General features: G+C 40.4%; 1 protein-coding gene across 3 annotated transcripts; it reads right to left on the bottom strand.

Moving 5' to 3' along the window:
- Window positions 1-280: 280 nt before the first annotated feature.
- On the bottom strand, window positions 281-17,445 carry crtc1b (CREB regulated transcription coactivator 1b). Of its 3 annotated transcripts, none has more exons than XM_061825455.1 (14): window positions 17,244-17,444; window positions 16,143-16,259; window positions 15,561-15,686; window positions 12,685-12,746; window positions 12,396-12,490; window positions 11,847-11,917; window positions 11,712-11,755; window positions 11,383-11,618; window positions 10,578-10,723; window positions 10,000-10,224; window positions 8,989-9,075; window positions 7,595-7,681; window positions 7,320-7,494; window positions 281-5,103 (listed from the first exon to the last, which is right to left on the bottom strand). In XM_061825455.1, exons 1-14 carry the CDS (start codon window positions 17,367-17,369, stop codon window positions 4,892-4,894), a joined length of 1,809 nt encoding a protein of 602 aa, XP_061681439.1. In that variant the 5' UTR covers window positions 17,370-17,444; the 3' UTR covers window positions 281-4,891. The 3 variants fall into 3 exon arrangements, with proteins under 3 accessions (XP_061681439.1, XP_061681440.1, XP_061681441.1); XM_061825456.1 differs by having other exon boundaries at window positions 11,395-11,618; window positions 17,244-17,443; XM_061825457.1 differs by lacking the exon at window positions 8,989-9,075 and having other exon boundaries at window positions 17,244-17,445.
- Window positions 17,446-17,514: the final 69 nt, after the last annotated feature.

Here is a 17,514-nt window from a genome sequence, read left to right as displayed (position 1 = left end):
ATAAACATTTGATCGCAACTGTAAGCAACAAGAAAACTGAAACATGCACTTTAAGTAAGAAACGCGCTTTCTGTAATTTAAAAGCCTTTGGCGGAAATCGATTTTAAGATTTCACATGCACATATCTAAAACAATCTTCCAAATTTGCATCTGGAAATACAAATTAGAAAAAAAGACAATATAGAGCAGGGTTGAAATATGCACCTCCACAGCAACACGCTGCCATGTCGAGAGTTTCGTAGTCAGCACATTTGGCAAATCAAGACTGTGTGCAGAAAAATTGTCATCCACATTCAATTTAATTGACATTTTCTTTCAGCTTATAAACAAACAGTCACAGGAGAATCACACGGCAACAAATAAATACCTAGAGATCATTTACGACTCACAGGACAACAGTGATCAAATGCTATTCTCACTAGAAGCTATAAGAGGAACTTAAACTGCACTTCTGAAGCTTTTTACACTTTTCAATTAACTGTACAGTTCTTTAGAAAACTGCATGTAATTAAAGGGACGGTTTATTCAGACCAAAAAAAGAAATAAAATACAAGCAATAAGGACTGACTGAAGGATACACCTTCAAAACACAGAATGCCTGTCTTTGCTTTTTGAGATCCTTCAACTCTCTGACAATTGAAGCCAAAATGAGGGCATATTGTGCTAAATAGTCCTGCAGGTAAGACATCTCAAACCAAAGCATACAGATAAGCCAAAAGATCGAGATAGCGATACTTTCAAGGTGATCCGTCCATTCTGCAGTTCCTACCCGTGAGCCTGAAGGGTTGCTCTTTGCTATCATCAGCATTTCACCACAACCATCAAATATTGCAAAATTCATACACGACGTCACTAATGGTTTCCTCTTTTAAAATGAAAAAAAGAAAAGGGACAAAACGACTGGTAAACAAGTTATCTTTTGCAAAATCAAAACTATTCTAACTTTGAAGTATTAGCTGCCTAACTTGTCTGTTCCACATTATTCATTCATTCAATCACATGTTCTATCAGTAAGTAAGCTGAAGAGCACCTTCGATAAAAACCTTTAGAACAAATACATCATAACCTGTTTTCTTGCAGAAAGCATCTCGTGGAGCAAGATGATATATAAAGCATGCTGTTGTGACATCATAAACATTTTTGCTAACTTTGTAGCTAGACTGCAGCACTGTATTCTGGCAGTTTTTGTCCTGGTAGTTCTTTATGCAATAATATCTTTTGGGTTGCACTGTCATTACTTGAACGAATAACCACAACATAAAGCTCGAGGTGATTTAGTGCAGGTGGGGCAAGAGGGGTTCAACGAGAAAAGAAGAATTACATTCGGCACGACGTTCTTTTGCAACACAAGAGCACAAACTGCACCAAAATAAGCCCTTTCTATATTTGCATCCCCTAAAGTCTTCACAGATCCAAAAAATAAAAACACAACATCAAGACAAGTCGAAATAGAATTTACAAAAGGAAAATAGAGAATTCTATTTTTTTTTTCTTCGACATGAAAATATCTCCGGAGTATATATATCTGGTGTGAAACAGTCAGCATTCAAATCAGGCAAATAAGTCCCGGTTCAAAAGCCAGGAAGTCACAAATAAAGTGCGGAGCAACTAGAGGACTAAACATTGCACAAAAAACAGGGCAGGGATAAACAAAACACTTCACATGGCCCAAAACCTGACAAGAAAAGCAACAATACAAAAAGGGCAACAAATAAAAACAATCATAAGTGATGTCACTTGAGCATAGCTAGCGCAAAGAGTGATAAAGTACACGGGATACAATCCTGCTTAGTGTGTATCGGGTCATGCGGCCTACTGGGAAGCAGAAACTTGAGGTGCACTAACGCAAAAAAAGTGCACATGCCCAACTGCCATCTTTGCGAGAAAGAGCCCTGTGATCTTTTCCTTGACAAGTGTGCAGCACAAAGGGGTTGGACACTTTTTTTTGTTTTTTTCTCATGAGAAAACGTGCTTGTACATGGTAAGATGCTACAGCAGGAAGAGAAAGATCACAACGGGAGGACAAATGAGGATCCGAGTCCGGTCGAATCAAATTTCTCCGTGTCATAGGATTACCACCACACATAGTACATTCTTTGATGAGTCATGAAATAGCAGAATACAGACTTGGAGGTCACTATAAAGCAGGGTCAGAACTGGAACTGATGGTTGCACAAGAGAAACCCAACATGCATCCCTCTAGACTTTGTGACAGCGCTACACCAAACCCCAAGCGATCAAGGCCTGTGTTTAGTGGTGTCGACTGTCAGGTTTGTCATGCATTTTGTTTCATATATGTACAATGTACAATAAGGATTATTCAGCATGACAGACAGAGAATGACAGAGATGTTCTGTGTGTTCACCTTGCCTCAAACACACAATCATTGTGTGGGTAAAAAACAAAAACAATGTCTTAAAAAGGAAAAATCCAGCTCAGGTTTTCTTGACATATCTGGTCTCACCCCCGCTTGTCTTTTCATTTGAAATGATTTCATGTGAGTAAAGGCTGAATAAAGTGTTCTGAAGTGAGTTGCATTCAACGGAGATGTTTCAAAATTCAAAATGAATGAATGAATGCATTAATGTAAGCTAAAGATTTAGTATTGGGTCAGGCTGCAGTGCATCATGCTGAAACACAAGGTACAGTCCGTTCCTCGTGAATAACTATGGCACAGAACAATCAGCGTTTGGATCAAGTTGATGCTTATGCCCAAGCCCACTTGAACTGAAATGAACTGGTCTTTGTGTGCTTGAACACCGCCTAGACAAGACTAACAAAGCTAAAAGTGAACGTAATTTCTAAAGCTTCATTAAAAAGTAGGTAGCCTACGAAGCACTTGAAGACTTAACAGAAGATCCCGGATCTCCGCACTGTACCGTAACAGGTCAATTTCAGTAATTTAATCTACCGACATGTGCCCGACAGCACGGGGGAACCCTAAGATGGCGTTTTCCTTTAAGCGTCATGTTTTCGTCTCGCTTGCATAGGAATTGAACCATACACCCATTCAAAGTACAGCAGATACACGCTCGACAGTATAAAGACTGCAAGGACCCCCCCCCCGCGCGATCCTGGAGCTGAGACCTCATCCCAAGGGGTGGAGCAACGACGACAAATGATCAGCATGTCTGTACGTACACAAATGCGTAAATATACCAAACAAGATCACACTGCGCAGTAAACAACTCTCAGGGAAACTCTGACAAAAGGCCACCAGGGTCGTTTTCTGCTGAATCTGGAAGTAGAGCGAGCTGTTGTGACCGTAGATAGATAAACTCTTTGTAAACATGAATTGGAACATCGTAAACAGTTATTAATTCTACTGTATCCCTGATCGATTTAGTGACCATCCCTGTTGTTTACAACATAGAGATCGGTCCTGTGAAAAATGGCATATCATACATCTAAATATACTAAATGTTTCTAAGAAACAATTTATGCTCACCTTTCAGTTTCCTATGTTGAGGAAACTCTCAAAAGAGGTACTGTAATATAAATATTTTGTAGGAATTGCACATTGGTATGAAAACGCCCATCGGGAGGGGCAGCCTGCCTCGCGTGGTCACGAGCAGGGTTTTTGTTAGAGCTTCCCTTTTAAGGAGCAAAAAGCCTCCCCATATTTGCCGTCCTCACAATTTATCCCTATTTTTTTTTAATCTTCACCCTCTTTATAAAACACCAAGAATTGGACTATAAAGTGTACCGCTACAAAATACAGTACATTGATTTGTCAGACCTTACACAACATAATCACAAATAGCACTGACCAAAACAGAGGCCTCAGTCAAATACAGGAAAATGTTACAAGAAGTTACGAAAATGTCACAGACATTTAACAGTAGAATACTCATGTAAGGCAAAATCAGGTGATTTTCACAGTGACGACTTGAAAGAGTTCCGATTTGAGAGTTCGCCGCTTTAAAAACAGACAGCTTCCTTCTCTGAAAGACCAGTCTGTTGGCTTTTCTTTTGTCAGAAAATTAATCGTTTTCCAGTTGCGTGATAATACCTGATCTAAAACAACCCTGCGTGTTTTTCGGCACAACGTAAGATGATTTGACCGTCACTTTTGGGCTACAGCAACCAAAATGGCACATTAAACACTGAAGAGCAACTATGGGGAGGTTTTCCACTCCATTTGACAAGTAGCTTCAACACAGATTAAAATATGTTCAAAATTCATAAATAAACATTACATCAGTGCAATCTTACACTATGCCTACCGAGGGCATTTTGGCATCGGATGTATGAAACTGAATGAAAAAATATTCATACAAATAAATAACATTTAAAAACAGAATCAAAACACACAGTGCATGATCTTAAAAAAAGACAAAAAAAAAAAAAAACATTTGGTTGTCAAAAATAAAGCTTTGAGAGTGATAGCTGTTGAATACCCGATTCGTTAGATACAGGCAAGAAAACCAACAGCTTTTTTTTTTCCTTTTAAGATTGCCAGTATGATACGTATGGTTTAGTTCAATGTCTCTGCAGCTTCCTGCTACTACAAGCAAATATAGATTAAAATAAAATAATTTAAGTGAATATGAAGAGGAAAATGTGTGCGTCTTCGGAATATAGGTGGCATTTAATGGAACACTGTAAACACAGCTGTGCTAGCGAAAGCGCTGAGCAACCAATCTCTTAAAAAGGACAGCAAGGCCATTTCCCGGAAGCCACAGGACGTCCTTTTCGCTGCTGTCTTTTGGTGGCGCATCATTGTGTCAAAGGGCTTTTACGGAGTCGAGGGCGAGGTCGGACCGCCGGGTGGCCATGCAACGAGGGAAGGGGGGTCAACCCTGCCCTTTTGTCTCTCGTTCTCCATTCACAAGTTAAGAGTGTTTTGCTTCTTGTTGCTCACCGCCAGTCAGTCAGTCCGCGTGTCACGTCACAGTCTGTCCATCCTGAATGTGTCCTCGGTGGCGGGATCGGCGAGCACCATGTCGGGGTCGTTGAGCATGTGCAGACCGTCCAGGGTCAGGGGGTCAATCTTTAGCTCATCCAGCGGGAACTGAGAGTCTGCGTCAAAGCTGACGTCGCCGACGCCCGCCAACGAATTGGTGAGCTCTTTGGAGAGGCTTGGTGGGGACTCACCTGTAACTGCAACGTGTGACATCAAAGAAACAAATGGGTGTGTGTGTGTGTGTGTTTAACCAAATGATTGAAGGCTTCACTGACCATACATTCATACAATTGTACTACATTAGACAGTACATGTCGGGGGAAAAGGAAATACTACAGAGTTGTTAAAAACCCAAATTACAGTGATGAATTTGAGTTAAGGTATATTGCTGAAAACAGATTTTGTGATTCATATGAAAGAAGAACACGATTTATAACAATGTGCGATTACTCTATTGTATACTATTTTGACAATGTTGAACAAAAGTACAACTTTTTTATTTTTTTTAGTAGCATCACCTTCGGTGTCACAACAAAATAATCGTGACGACCAAGAAATGGCATCAGAGATTTACTCAACTCAATAGTTGAGGTCAAAACTTCAAATACTACACTCATTTTAATGGCTTTAATGTCATTAATTTAGGGCTTCTAATGATTGATTTGAATTGGCTTTTCGATATACTACTTGACTTTAATCCTCAACAAAGCCTTCTCACAGTACAGACTAATTGCTAATCATTGTTTTTGGCTCGAGGAGGAGGAGGAGGAGGGACCGCTTGCAGCAACATTTGAATGCTCTGAGGGAATTGGGTCACCATCTCACTGGATTTTATTGTCTTCAAGTTTTGTTAACCAATCAAGGGAAATAAAGTCACAGATGAGCAGGATTTTGAATAATTTGTCCATTCTGTCAGAGCAAGAATTATGCCATTGCACACAAATAACTGATTATTGACAAACATCACAAACTCCTGCGATTCAGAACCCGTTACTATGGTGGTCTTGGAATTAGGACTTTGACTACGTTTTACAAATGTTCCCTGGCTTGTCCGCCAGAAAGCACATTGAGTGAGAGAATTTTTCTCTCTGGCTGGAAATATCATCACGCCACAGCTGGCAAGCTAACCAACCATCCATATTCTTGTCCGCTGTGTATGTTCTGCATAAATCTCATGTGTGAACAGACCTTTGATTCTGAACAAAGATTTCTGAAACACATTCCCTCCTCTGAGTTTAAATTTTTAACACTGCACTGAAAAAACAATGCTATCAGCAACTAGTTGACGTCCACTCGACTATCATCGTATTACTGTCAACTTTAACATCTAAAATTGCACCCAAATGAATTTATTTACACTGTAAAAATTATACATACAGGCTCAAATATATGCAGTACACACATACGGACACATACATATGGACCAGTACCGGTCCAGGGCCCAGTGGTTGGGGATCACTGCTCTAGGATACATGATGTCAACTGACTGGGAGCAATTCCTGCCGACACGATGCTTATATCGAGAAAAAGCGGACGTGTGAGAGGACGATAAAGGCAGGCCCCCCAAGAAGGTACCGTATATAATGCCGGTATGTGTTTTGTACAAAACATTGCTTTGGCTAAGAACCCACAGAAATGGCACTAACAAAGAGACATGCTTACGAAGCACACTTTAAACTACAAGCCAGCAGTTACGTGGAGGAACATGGGAATCGAAATCAAAATTTTACTGTACAAAGAGATGTTACTACAATGATATCTAGTCACTGAGTGTAGTGGTAGAATGCTGTTATGAGTGTGAGATTCTGGGATGCTGCACTGCCATAACTGTCATACACAACGACAGGCTGCCACAATGATCTGACGCGTTGCCAATAAAAATCATACCCAATAGGAATCTGCTGGACATGTTCGTAAGTACGGGTGGTCATAATTCACCTACGTTGTAACTTGGATCCTGACTGTATACATTTTTTATTTGTTTAACATAATCCCCCAACTTCATTGGAATTGGGTTTGTAATGGTGTCAGACACCTTATGTTTTACTCTATTATTATTCGTACTAGCATTGAACCTTATATTACTTTTAATTTACATAGACAATTATATTTAAAATGTGAAATTCACTACACAAACGTGGGCTCTTGGGCAAAAAAACCCCAATAAACTCAATACAGGATTCTAAACTTATGTATATAGCAAAATATCATTTGACTCAGGCTAAACCCAGTACGGACTGGATATTTGTTAAATCTTTGTGTTCTTGGTTTTAAACAATACTGTATTCCAGTTTTCCACAACTTGGAAGATGAACAAAGATATTTTAAGTTGGAGAACACTGACAAAGAACACAAGAGATCTCTAAAAGTTATGTGCAACAGTGGTATAATGAAAGAAAAGTAGACAATTTACCTGTTAGGATTATGTTGGGAATGTTGCCATGGTTACTGTAGCCAAGCTGCTGTGAGTCTTGTAGGCTGCCGCCGCTAAGACCCATCATCGCGGCTTGAGTATAGTTGAGGGTGGAGCACTGCGTGTACAGGCTGGTAGAACTTATGGGGTTCTCAATCATGTTGAATTGCTCCAACTTTAAAATACAGAAACTGAGTAAATTCAGATATTCACTGACATGACTGAAAGTACATTTTGTGTCCACCGCTACTCGTTGAGGGCAGCGAGAAAGTCACCTGGTGAGACAGAGCATTAGTTTGCCTTGATGCCACCTGCTGATCGTAGAACGAGTCGCCAAATATGCTGCCCACTACAGGAATGTGCTGTAAGAAAAATACGGAGTCACACAACTGAGAGTGGTTGTGAAAACAGAACCAAGACATTATAGTGGAATTTGTCCTCTGGAAAGTTATCCGGGACTTAAAGCAGGCAGACACCCCAAGCAACAGAAAATGCAAGCAATAAGTGAGTCAAGTCACAGCCATAGCATGAAGCAGTGACAAAAGTGAGTGACACTCATGAGGAGGCTTTTCCGTGATCTCAGTTTTTAAAAGAAAACAACAAATTCAAAGAACATGTAGTGTCCTGTAATAGGTTTATGAGCATGAAGATTTAATACAAATTTGCATAGATGCAATTAAAAAAAAAGTGATTTAGTTATTCATCACACCGCAATAGAGGTGACCAACAATAGTACTACAGTACTTGCCTCTTCATGGCAAAGTACAGACATCCGATTAAGGGAAATTCCAGTATTGTAGGATCACAATCACTATTTTGATCACATTGGTTTTAAATGATAGTACATCAGGGTTCTTGCCATGACATAGATTAATAAATTAAACTGTCAAAATGTTTCATATTGATCACTAGCTGAGGGCTGGTGAAATAACTACTGACTCAGCACTACAAAGCAGGTATAACAAGGCCGCTATGACATGAGGATTGCGTTAAGAGATGTGTATAATGGTGTTGTTTCTGGAAAAATGCAAATGCACTACAGTACATAGTTCCTACAAATGTACAGTACTGCTTCTTTTATTACTGTACAGTATTTGTGATTTTTTTTCGTTACTATTTACTGTTTCTAGACACCAGAGTTTCATTTATGAAGATACAGTATAATTAGATACATTAACTTCTATTATCTTTTATTAAAAAAAAAATGGAAGGGTTGGTTAATCTACTTAACAGATAGTTGTGCCAAAGTTTTTTTCCTTAAATGTGACCCTTTTCTGAGAAGATGAAGTGTAAAAACGCATGCAACATCCTTATTCCCTCTGTCAAATGTTTTATGGAAAATATGATGACTATCTCCCAAAAGAGTTATGTTCATGTGAATAGCAGATGTAATGGAAAACAAGTCTCTAACTAGCTGCTAAAATGCATCTGTTTATGAGTTATGAATGTCAAAGGAGCAAAAGATGAACAACTTCAAGAAAAAATTAATGATTGGGACCGCAATCAAACCGGCCGTGATGTCATGCACAGTGAAAATTGTGATGGGGAAATTAGTTATGTACACCATGGTTGATGCAAAAGGATGAAAAGCAGCCTATCAAGTAATAGCTTCCCCCCAGGAACAAAGCCCTTCCCCAAAAAGCAGCTAGCTTGCTGGGTGGGCTCTTACTTGAGGTGAGCCGCCAGGGGAGAAGCCTTGATTGGAGACTGGGGAGGTTGGAGACTGAGTGGCTGGTGAGCCAGTCTGATTACGATACTGTTGGAGGGAAAATAATTAGCAAGCACTAAAGGGCCTATCTCACTGGCAGAGACGTTGCAGAGACTGCCGAGGCTCATCAGTCACGATGGCTCCGGGACATTAGAGTCATTTCCAGACGTGTCAACCAATTCACCCGGAAGTCACCACGATAGCCTTGTGTACAGTGTTTGTAAAATAAATATATTGTATGTTTGTGCATTCTGAGCGTGCTCAACTAATCTAACGAGGATAATCTTTTGACGTCCGTAAAATACAAAATATAAAAGTGATCGTTCTGCTATTTTCAGAAGTGGGCACAGGTAAAGGTGTCCACATGAATTTTGGTGACAATGACTCACAATTTTATCACAGTAAGCGGCGTTAAGCTTTTTCTATGTAAGAGAAAAAAAAAAAAAAAATCAATGTCTGATATTCTGATATTTTCAGAGGTTGAATTGGCGATAAGTAGAGATATCTACATAATTTTTTGTGACATAATTTTTTTTTTACAATAAGCTAAATCAAGGATTTTCTCTATAATTAGCTTATCAAGGAGCCAACAAAATATTACATTTCACAACGATTCCCTGGGAACCCGACTAGTCTCTAGCAGACGTCTCTGCAAACAGTGGAGACTCAAGTTACCATCAGGTCACCAAGTGGTCTCCGGGCCAGTGAGATAGGGGTTTAAGCTCTATGCCAGTCACACACGAATCTCAGAGGAGGGGGATGTGAGGTGGTATCAGATAATGCTTAATTAGTTATGTTGTCACGCTTGCTGACAACAAAATGGCTTTGTAAATTCCCATTTCATCGGCAGTCTTTGTAAAAGAGATTGTACAAAAACAATCATCATTTCATGTCGGAAAATTTGTAGTTGAAAAAAGTAAAAACAGTGAACAGTGTCATTCTACATGAGGTGTGGGTTTCTTGCAGTCTTACCGAGCTGATGCTGGCTGAGGTCTGGCTATCCGGGGATGGGCTGTTGGCACTGGCGGTCACTGTACCAGTGGAGGTAAGAGCAGGCAGGGTGATGAGCTGGATACCCTGTGGTGGTTGCTTCTGCAGGTCGCTGAGCAACTGAGCCTGGGCCTGAGGTGTCAGATGGTTGAAAAGAGGGAACTGGGAAAGCTGTTGTTCCAGGGTTTGCTGTTCTGGTGGAAATATCTACAGAAAAAAAAAAAAAAAAAAAAACAAGGAGGTAGAAATTCAGGATTTGTTTGTTAAGACCAAACAGTTGTGAATCTCTCACAACCTCCTGATTTGATTAAGACTCGGTGCAGTTTAATCCTAGTTCCTCTATACACTGTGCAATGACATTCTTATCATCATCCATTATAGGTGAACCTCAAAACATCTTTTCATCAATGCATACTTTCACAATGTCTCATTTCCTTAACTGTGGAAAAAAAAGCTCCAGTATTGACTTTTAGTTTGTTTAAACATTAGCTGGTGCTTGTTTATGGGTTACATTTACATTTTACCGAGCAATAAAACAAGGACTGGGGGTAAAATATAACCTGGGTGATAGGTGAGGAGAGGGTGGGCGACAACTGCTGAGTCGACTTCTGAAGATGGAGGTCAGTGGTTAGTGTAAGTGGCACCACTGGAGGCTGACGGCAGTGTTCAGTTACAGTCATGGGGGGCTGAGAGGAAGAAGGGACCCCTAGGATAAAAGAAAATAAATTCAAGAGCAAGTTTTAAGAGTACAGCAAAGAAGCATCTCCAGACCGTTCAGCTAAAATAACCAAAACTAGGTAACTGCCCGTTGGTACACTAATCACATCCCCCAGTACTGATCAGTAGTGCAGACTCTAAAAGATGGATCATAATGCAGGCCATGTGGCTCTTTCGAGGACTGCATCTGGCTCCCAGATAAATCTTAGCAGACAATTTTTAACACGATAAATAATTCCACTGACATTTGAAAGCAAACATTACAGAAATAAGTATTACAAATAGAACATCTGTTGCAATTTAATCCAACTACCACAATGTGGGTATTCTGAAATTTTTGCTCCTGTTTAAAAATGCACACTTTTGTGTTCAGTGTAAAAAATATGATATGGCGTTCGCAGAAATAAATTTTAATATGTGGATCTCATGGCTCTTTTAGCCAAAAAGGTTCCCGGCCTGTCCTAATGCCTTAAATCGGGAACATACACCGCTATACATCATCCTATTGCTACACTATGCAGAACTTGCAATGCATAGAAAGCAAAAGCCAACAGTTTACAAATGAGCTGAAGTGAGCTGCTGTTTCTAAAATAATGTGCTGTTCGTAATATGCATTAAATTATTTTTTTGCTGTTACTTGGCACTGACTGTAGTTGATACCATGACTGGCTGCACTGATGCCTAGATGAGTGAGGTTGGTGGTCAGGCTGCCTGTGCTGGTGGACGAGTTGAGGGACGGGAAGGCAACTGTGTCTTCGGGGTCCAGAGGGGTGGAGAGCGGGGGAGGGAACTGGATGTTGGTGAGATCAGGCAATGAACCTCCTGTGTTGTGCGCAGCAGGGAGAACCGCAGGGTTCACGTCCTGGTCTGGTGATGGGAAAATACTACAAAAACATTTTTCATCAGTTATAAGAACATCCTCTCTGACAACAACAAGGAGTCAACCAGCAAGAAGATAATGTATAAAAGACACTCACTTGATTCCTGGGACATCACATGTCTTGTGGTTTGGTGAATCCCCCTGTGAAGAAAAGAAATCTCAATCTCCAATTTAAAGCTTTGTACAGATGAAGTAACACAAAGCACGTAGTCCTTCCCTTTTCCATCAGTACCTTCTTTTCATCCCACAGCTGTTCCTGTGCATCGTTGTCTGCATTGGTCTCCAAGCTCTCCGTCCCAGGCACTGTTAGCAGCAGTACTAATTAGTGAAACAGCCAGACACAGTTGCTTGCTATGGCAAAACACATAATGATTCACATCAGGGCAAGAAATGAGTCATCAATATCCCAGCCAGTCAAGCAGAATACGGTGCACTGCTTATGATTCCGGGGAGCCTAAAAATAGCAAGGTGACCATCAGGTAGACTGGGTGGACGCCAACCAATTAAGCTTTCACTCTATTGTGGCTTTGCACATCATCATCAGGGCTTTGAATTATTGATCTACTTCTCTACATCACCTCGAGTAAATTCCATTCAGAGATTCCACTCCTCTGAAGGAAGTGAACTACAGAATGAGCAGCATGCTGAAGCAATCCACTGTATCGTTATGTAAATATGAAAAATGGTTGAGACGACACCTGAATTAAAATCTGGCCTTGTGACATTTTATGTATAAGGACTGTATTTAGTTTTGTCTTTTTGCAGGCATACATTCCAATACCTCTTTTAGGCTGAAGCTCCTGTGATCCACCACCAAACACCTCTTGAGATTTTGGATTCATGGCGGTCTGGTGTAAGGCAGAGTCTGAATTTGTCCTGTAGGAGAGATGTTTCAGCTAAATAGCTTTTGAATCTCTCAAGCATAGTGTATGTAAATTGTTCTGTTACAAATATACTGTATATTGCCCATAAGACAGCTTGAGTGCAGCTGAGCTTCATGTAATTTCATTTTTGCAATATTGTTTATCCTGGATTCCACGCAGCAAAACGGCAAAGGAGATATGACTTACCTTCTCCAGCTTGTATCTGGTGGTGGAGAGAGGTAAACAGAGCTGTAGGGGCAGCTGTCGATGTGAATCGAGTTAGGGCTAATAAAGGAGGAGGAATGAAAAATTGACAAGATCTTAATTTCATGCCACTTGGCTCATTAGACGAAATAGAGACAATCAAGAAGAGAATTTTAACCATTTATTACATTACAGAATAAATAAGGTTTGAGTCAGTGCCTCATTATTGTACAGTTAGAAGAGTAACAAGTGTAAAGTATCACCCTATTCATGCAAGGGAAGAATTTTCTTTGCCTTTTCTTTTGAGAAACTACCACTGAAGAAAACAAAACTTTATTTGATGTCCAATAACTGTCTAGCTTCATGCTGTTAAACAAAAACAAAATACATTTTGCAAATCATGTTCAACCTACTGTATATTTTATTGGATAAACTACAAAGATATTTAATGTTCAAACCTTGTTTTTAGCAAATGATCATTACCTTAAAATTTTCTGGCTTTATAGTATAGATTTGACAGGTGCAAATAATTTACGCATTTCATCATCTCCAGTCCATGTCATCATCTAAAGGTTCAGAGTATCAGGAGAAATCACTGCATTAAGCGGCAAGGCTGAAAACCAACATTGAATGCCCCTGACCTTCGATCCCTCAGGTGGTACAGTATCAAAAACCCACAATGTGTAAAGGATATCACCACATAGCCTCAGGAACACTTCTGAAAACCAATGTCAGTAATTACAGTTCGGCGCTACATCCGTAAGTGCAACTTAAAACTACTATGCAAAGAAAAAGCCATTTATCAAGAAGACTCGGAAACTCTGCCAGCTTCTAAGGGCCAGATCTAATTTAAAATGGACTGATGCAAAGTGGAAAAGTGTTCTACGGTACGACGAGTCCACATTTCCAAGCAGTTTTTGAAAATTGTGGACATTATGTCCCCCAGGCCTAAGAGGAAAAGAATCATGTGCACTGTATTGGATGCACAATTCAAAAACCTGCATTTGTGACGGTATGCGGCAATGTTGGTAACACTGGCACTTACAAATCTTAGAAGGCCCGATTTATGCTGAAATGTAAATACAGGTTTTGAAGAAACATATACGTCTTTTTGATGGGCACCCCTGCTTATTTCAGTAAGACAATGCCAAACCACATTCCCCACGTGTTACAACAGCGTGGCTTTGTGGTAATACACTGCAGGTACTAGACTGGACTGCTGTCTCCCATTGAGAATGTGTGGCGCATTATGAAGTGTAAAATACGACAACGGAGACCCGGGGCTGTTGAACAGCTGAAGTTGTACATCAAGCAAGAATGGGAAAGAATTGCACCTACAAAGCTTCAACAATTAGTGTCCTCAGTTCCCAAACGTTTATTGGTTGTTGTTAAAAGAAAAGCTGATGTAACACTGTGGTAAACGTGACACTGTTCTCGCTTATATGGAACGTGTTCCAACCATAAAATTCCAAGTTAATGATTATTTGCTAAAAACAACATCATTGTATTCTATTTATATTTAACAAAGTTCCAACTTCAAAGAAATAGTTTGTCTACACACACACACACACACACACACACACACACACACACACACACCACACACACACACACACACACACACACACACGGCATCCCCCAAAAAATGTGTACACACTTTAAATCATGGGTGCTCAATGTGTCGATCGCGATTCAGAGTTTGGGTTGATCGCGTGATGGCGATATCATGATATGCAGTGAAAGCAGGGAGCAGTTGGAGGAGCAATTAGAAAGATGGAGGCATGCACTGGAAAAGAGAGGAATGAAGATTAGCCAAAGTAAAACAGAATATATGTGCGTGAATGATAGGGATGGAGGGGGAAGAGTGCGGCTACATGGAGAAAAGATAGCGAGAATGGATGACTTTAAATACTTGGGGTCCACAATCCAGAGCAATGGTGAGTGTGGTAAAGAAGTGAAGAAATGGCTCTGGTGGAAGGTATCTGGTGTGTTATGTGACAGAAGAGTCTCTGCTGGGATGAAAGGCAAAGTTTATAAAACAGAGGCAAGGCTGGCCACGATGTACGGACTCTAGACGGTGGCACTGAAGAAACAATAGTAAGCAGAACTGGAGGTGGCATAAATGAAGATGTTGGGGTTCCCGCTCGGAGTGACCATGTTGGATAGGATGAGAAATTAGCTTATTCGAGGGACAGCCAAAGTTGGATGTTTTGGAGACAAGGTTCAAGAAAACTTACTTAGATGTTTTGAACATGTTCAGAGGCGAGAGAGTGAGTATATTGGTACAAGGGTGCTGAGGATGGACTTGCCAGGCAAAAGAGCAAGAGAAAGACCAAAGAAAAGGTTGATGTAAGATGTGAGGGAGGACATGAAGACAGTGGGTGTTCGAGAGGAAGATGCAGCAAATAGCTTTAGATGGAAAAAGATGACACTCAGTGGCGACCCCTAACAGGACGAGCTGAAAGGAAAAGAAGAAGCATGATGGCGTGCTTAAAAAAAAAAAAAAAAAACAACAGATGTCAGCCTATCATCCATCTCATCGCTTGATTCAGGTGTGGCTCAGTGGTCTCGCACGCACACAAAGGCAAGATTTAGCAAGCTGGCCTCCTATTTACGTTCTGTATTTTGATTTCTCCATGGCACGTCACATACACATACATGCGCGCACACATTACATATTCTTAGTACCCCTTTGGTACATGAACTGTTACTGAAGTTTGTCATCTCATACAAATTGATTGGTATTACTCAATTCACAGTTATTTATCTTTACTGAACGGTGAATGGAAAGGTGAATTATGTGTAAATAAATACCACAACCGTTCAAGCAAAAAATAAAAATGAAAAAAACAACAGTGTGCACTTAACAAAAAGGATATTTGACGTCCATGTTTGTCAACGGAAAGAGGTCGTCGGTGGGGAGAGGTGATGCGATTTCTGTCACGGTAAACCCGATCCACCAAACCGTGGTGCCTGGTTGTGCGGCTGGTGTCCAGCACAGAATTCTAAAGTGAACACATTCACAGGTCACTGAGGGCAACAATAAAGCTATCTCACACAACAAAATAACATAACGTAATGTACCAGAAAGGTCTCTGGATAAATGGTGCAAATGTATTCATTTCAAAATGAGTCAAGCCATGGGGTCCATACTGAAGCTTGAGCTGGCAAATGTACCTTAGAATGGAAAGCCATGACAAGCAATGATATCCTACAAATTTTGACAATCATATTCCACTGCAGTGAAGAATAAATATCTTGCTTACAAGATCCAAAAGAATTCCTGTTCCACTAAACCATCTTGTTTGGATTTCTCCAAAAAACAAAAACAAGAAAAAGTTCAGTCTAAGACTTTTCTGCTTTTTGTTTTATTAGAACCAATTAGAAACCATCCATTATTTTTCCTGAAGTTTCCTTTGGACACAAAAAAAAAAAACAGCCGAGAGAAGCTAAAGGCTCACCTGAAAAGGCAGGTCAATGTTGCCATTTCCAATCTGATTGACATTGGGCAGTGAGCCTCCATAGTACTGTCCACGATTCTGCCCTAGTTGCAAATACTGGGTCTTCTTTAACTGCAACTGTGCAAAGTAAAATTGCATGAAAGCATGAGTGCATGGCGGCTCTGGTTGTACAAAAAGTAATTAAAAAAAAAAAAAAAAGATGCCTACTAGTCCCCAGTTAAAGATGATGCATTTATTAACTGATCAATAAAACCTGGTGGCATCAGGCAGATGGGAGATGTTATGTCAATAGTTTATGACAAAATCTTCCATAGTAGATATGTACATTAATGCCTTACAGCTGATGATATGGTCAGAATGCAACACACCTGACACATTTCCATATTTCACCACATTCATTTAGGCTCATACAAACAAGGATGGAGTGCACTCCAGCCAGTCTAGATGGAATTATATGATCTAATGCAATGCAATGGTGTCCCAATGTAAACACAGAGACCAAAAATCTATTGCGATTGTCGACTGGCGTGGTGGTCCACCAACCCAAATAAGAGGGGGAAATGTCACATAAAACATTTACTGGGCGTTTAAAGGGAGTTCATGATAGCGTGCTAATGAAGCTGGTAGAGGACGACATGAAAACAAGCCACAGCTTGGAGAAGGTGACCAACATTGACGCTAACGTTAGCTCGACTTCACAACATAAACCCTTCAGGGTTCTCCATCAATACCGACAATTTATTGTCAATTAATTGGCTGGCTTGTAAAGACTTGATTTACAGGCCAAACGATTCATTTGCTAATTAACTGTCGGGCGGTCCCTGTCCACACCAACTACTACTTGTAGGACAGGTGCATATTCATTTTCAGCTCCAATGCACTAACTAGACTAATTAACGCAAAAGGTGTCGTGTTATTATTGGCGCTTTACTTTCACATTTTCGTCACTTAGTAGCGGTGTATCGTTGCTGCATCAGACGCATTCACTTCACCTTTAGAGCGTATAAACCTTCACATTTGTTTTTTGTGTTTTTTTTAGCATTCGTTAGCTGCCAGACAGCGTTACAGCAAAATGCGAAAACGGGGTTATGGCCGTCTTACCCGTGCAGCTCTGGTGATATTCAAGTCTTTCATGACCTCCTCAAATGCCGCAGTCTCTTCCGCCTGTTTTTGGGTATGCAACGCGATTTTTTCGCTAAATTTGCGGGGATTGTTCGAGGACGCCATCTTTCTCTCTTCTCTCTGAATGGAATGTTACGTTACGCACCACGCTCGGGCCTTCTGGTTTCGTCATCACGTACAAATGAGACGTAGGGATGGAGCCACGCCCACCTGGTCCATGTCAATACACTGACTGCCTGTCTGTCCCTTT

This window comes from Syngnathoides biaculeatus, chromosome 7, assembly GCF_019802595.1.
Source record: "Syngnathoides biaculeatus isolate LvHL_M chromosome 7, ASM1980259v1, whole genome shotgun sequence".
NCBI lineage: Eukaryota > Metazoa > Chordata > Actinopteri > Syngnathiformes > Syngnathidae > Syngnathoides > Syngnathoides biaculeatus.
Note: the sequence above shows the minus strand (reverse complement) of the source record. Positions and strands in the feature narration are given on the sequence as shown.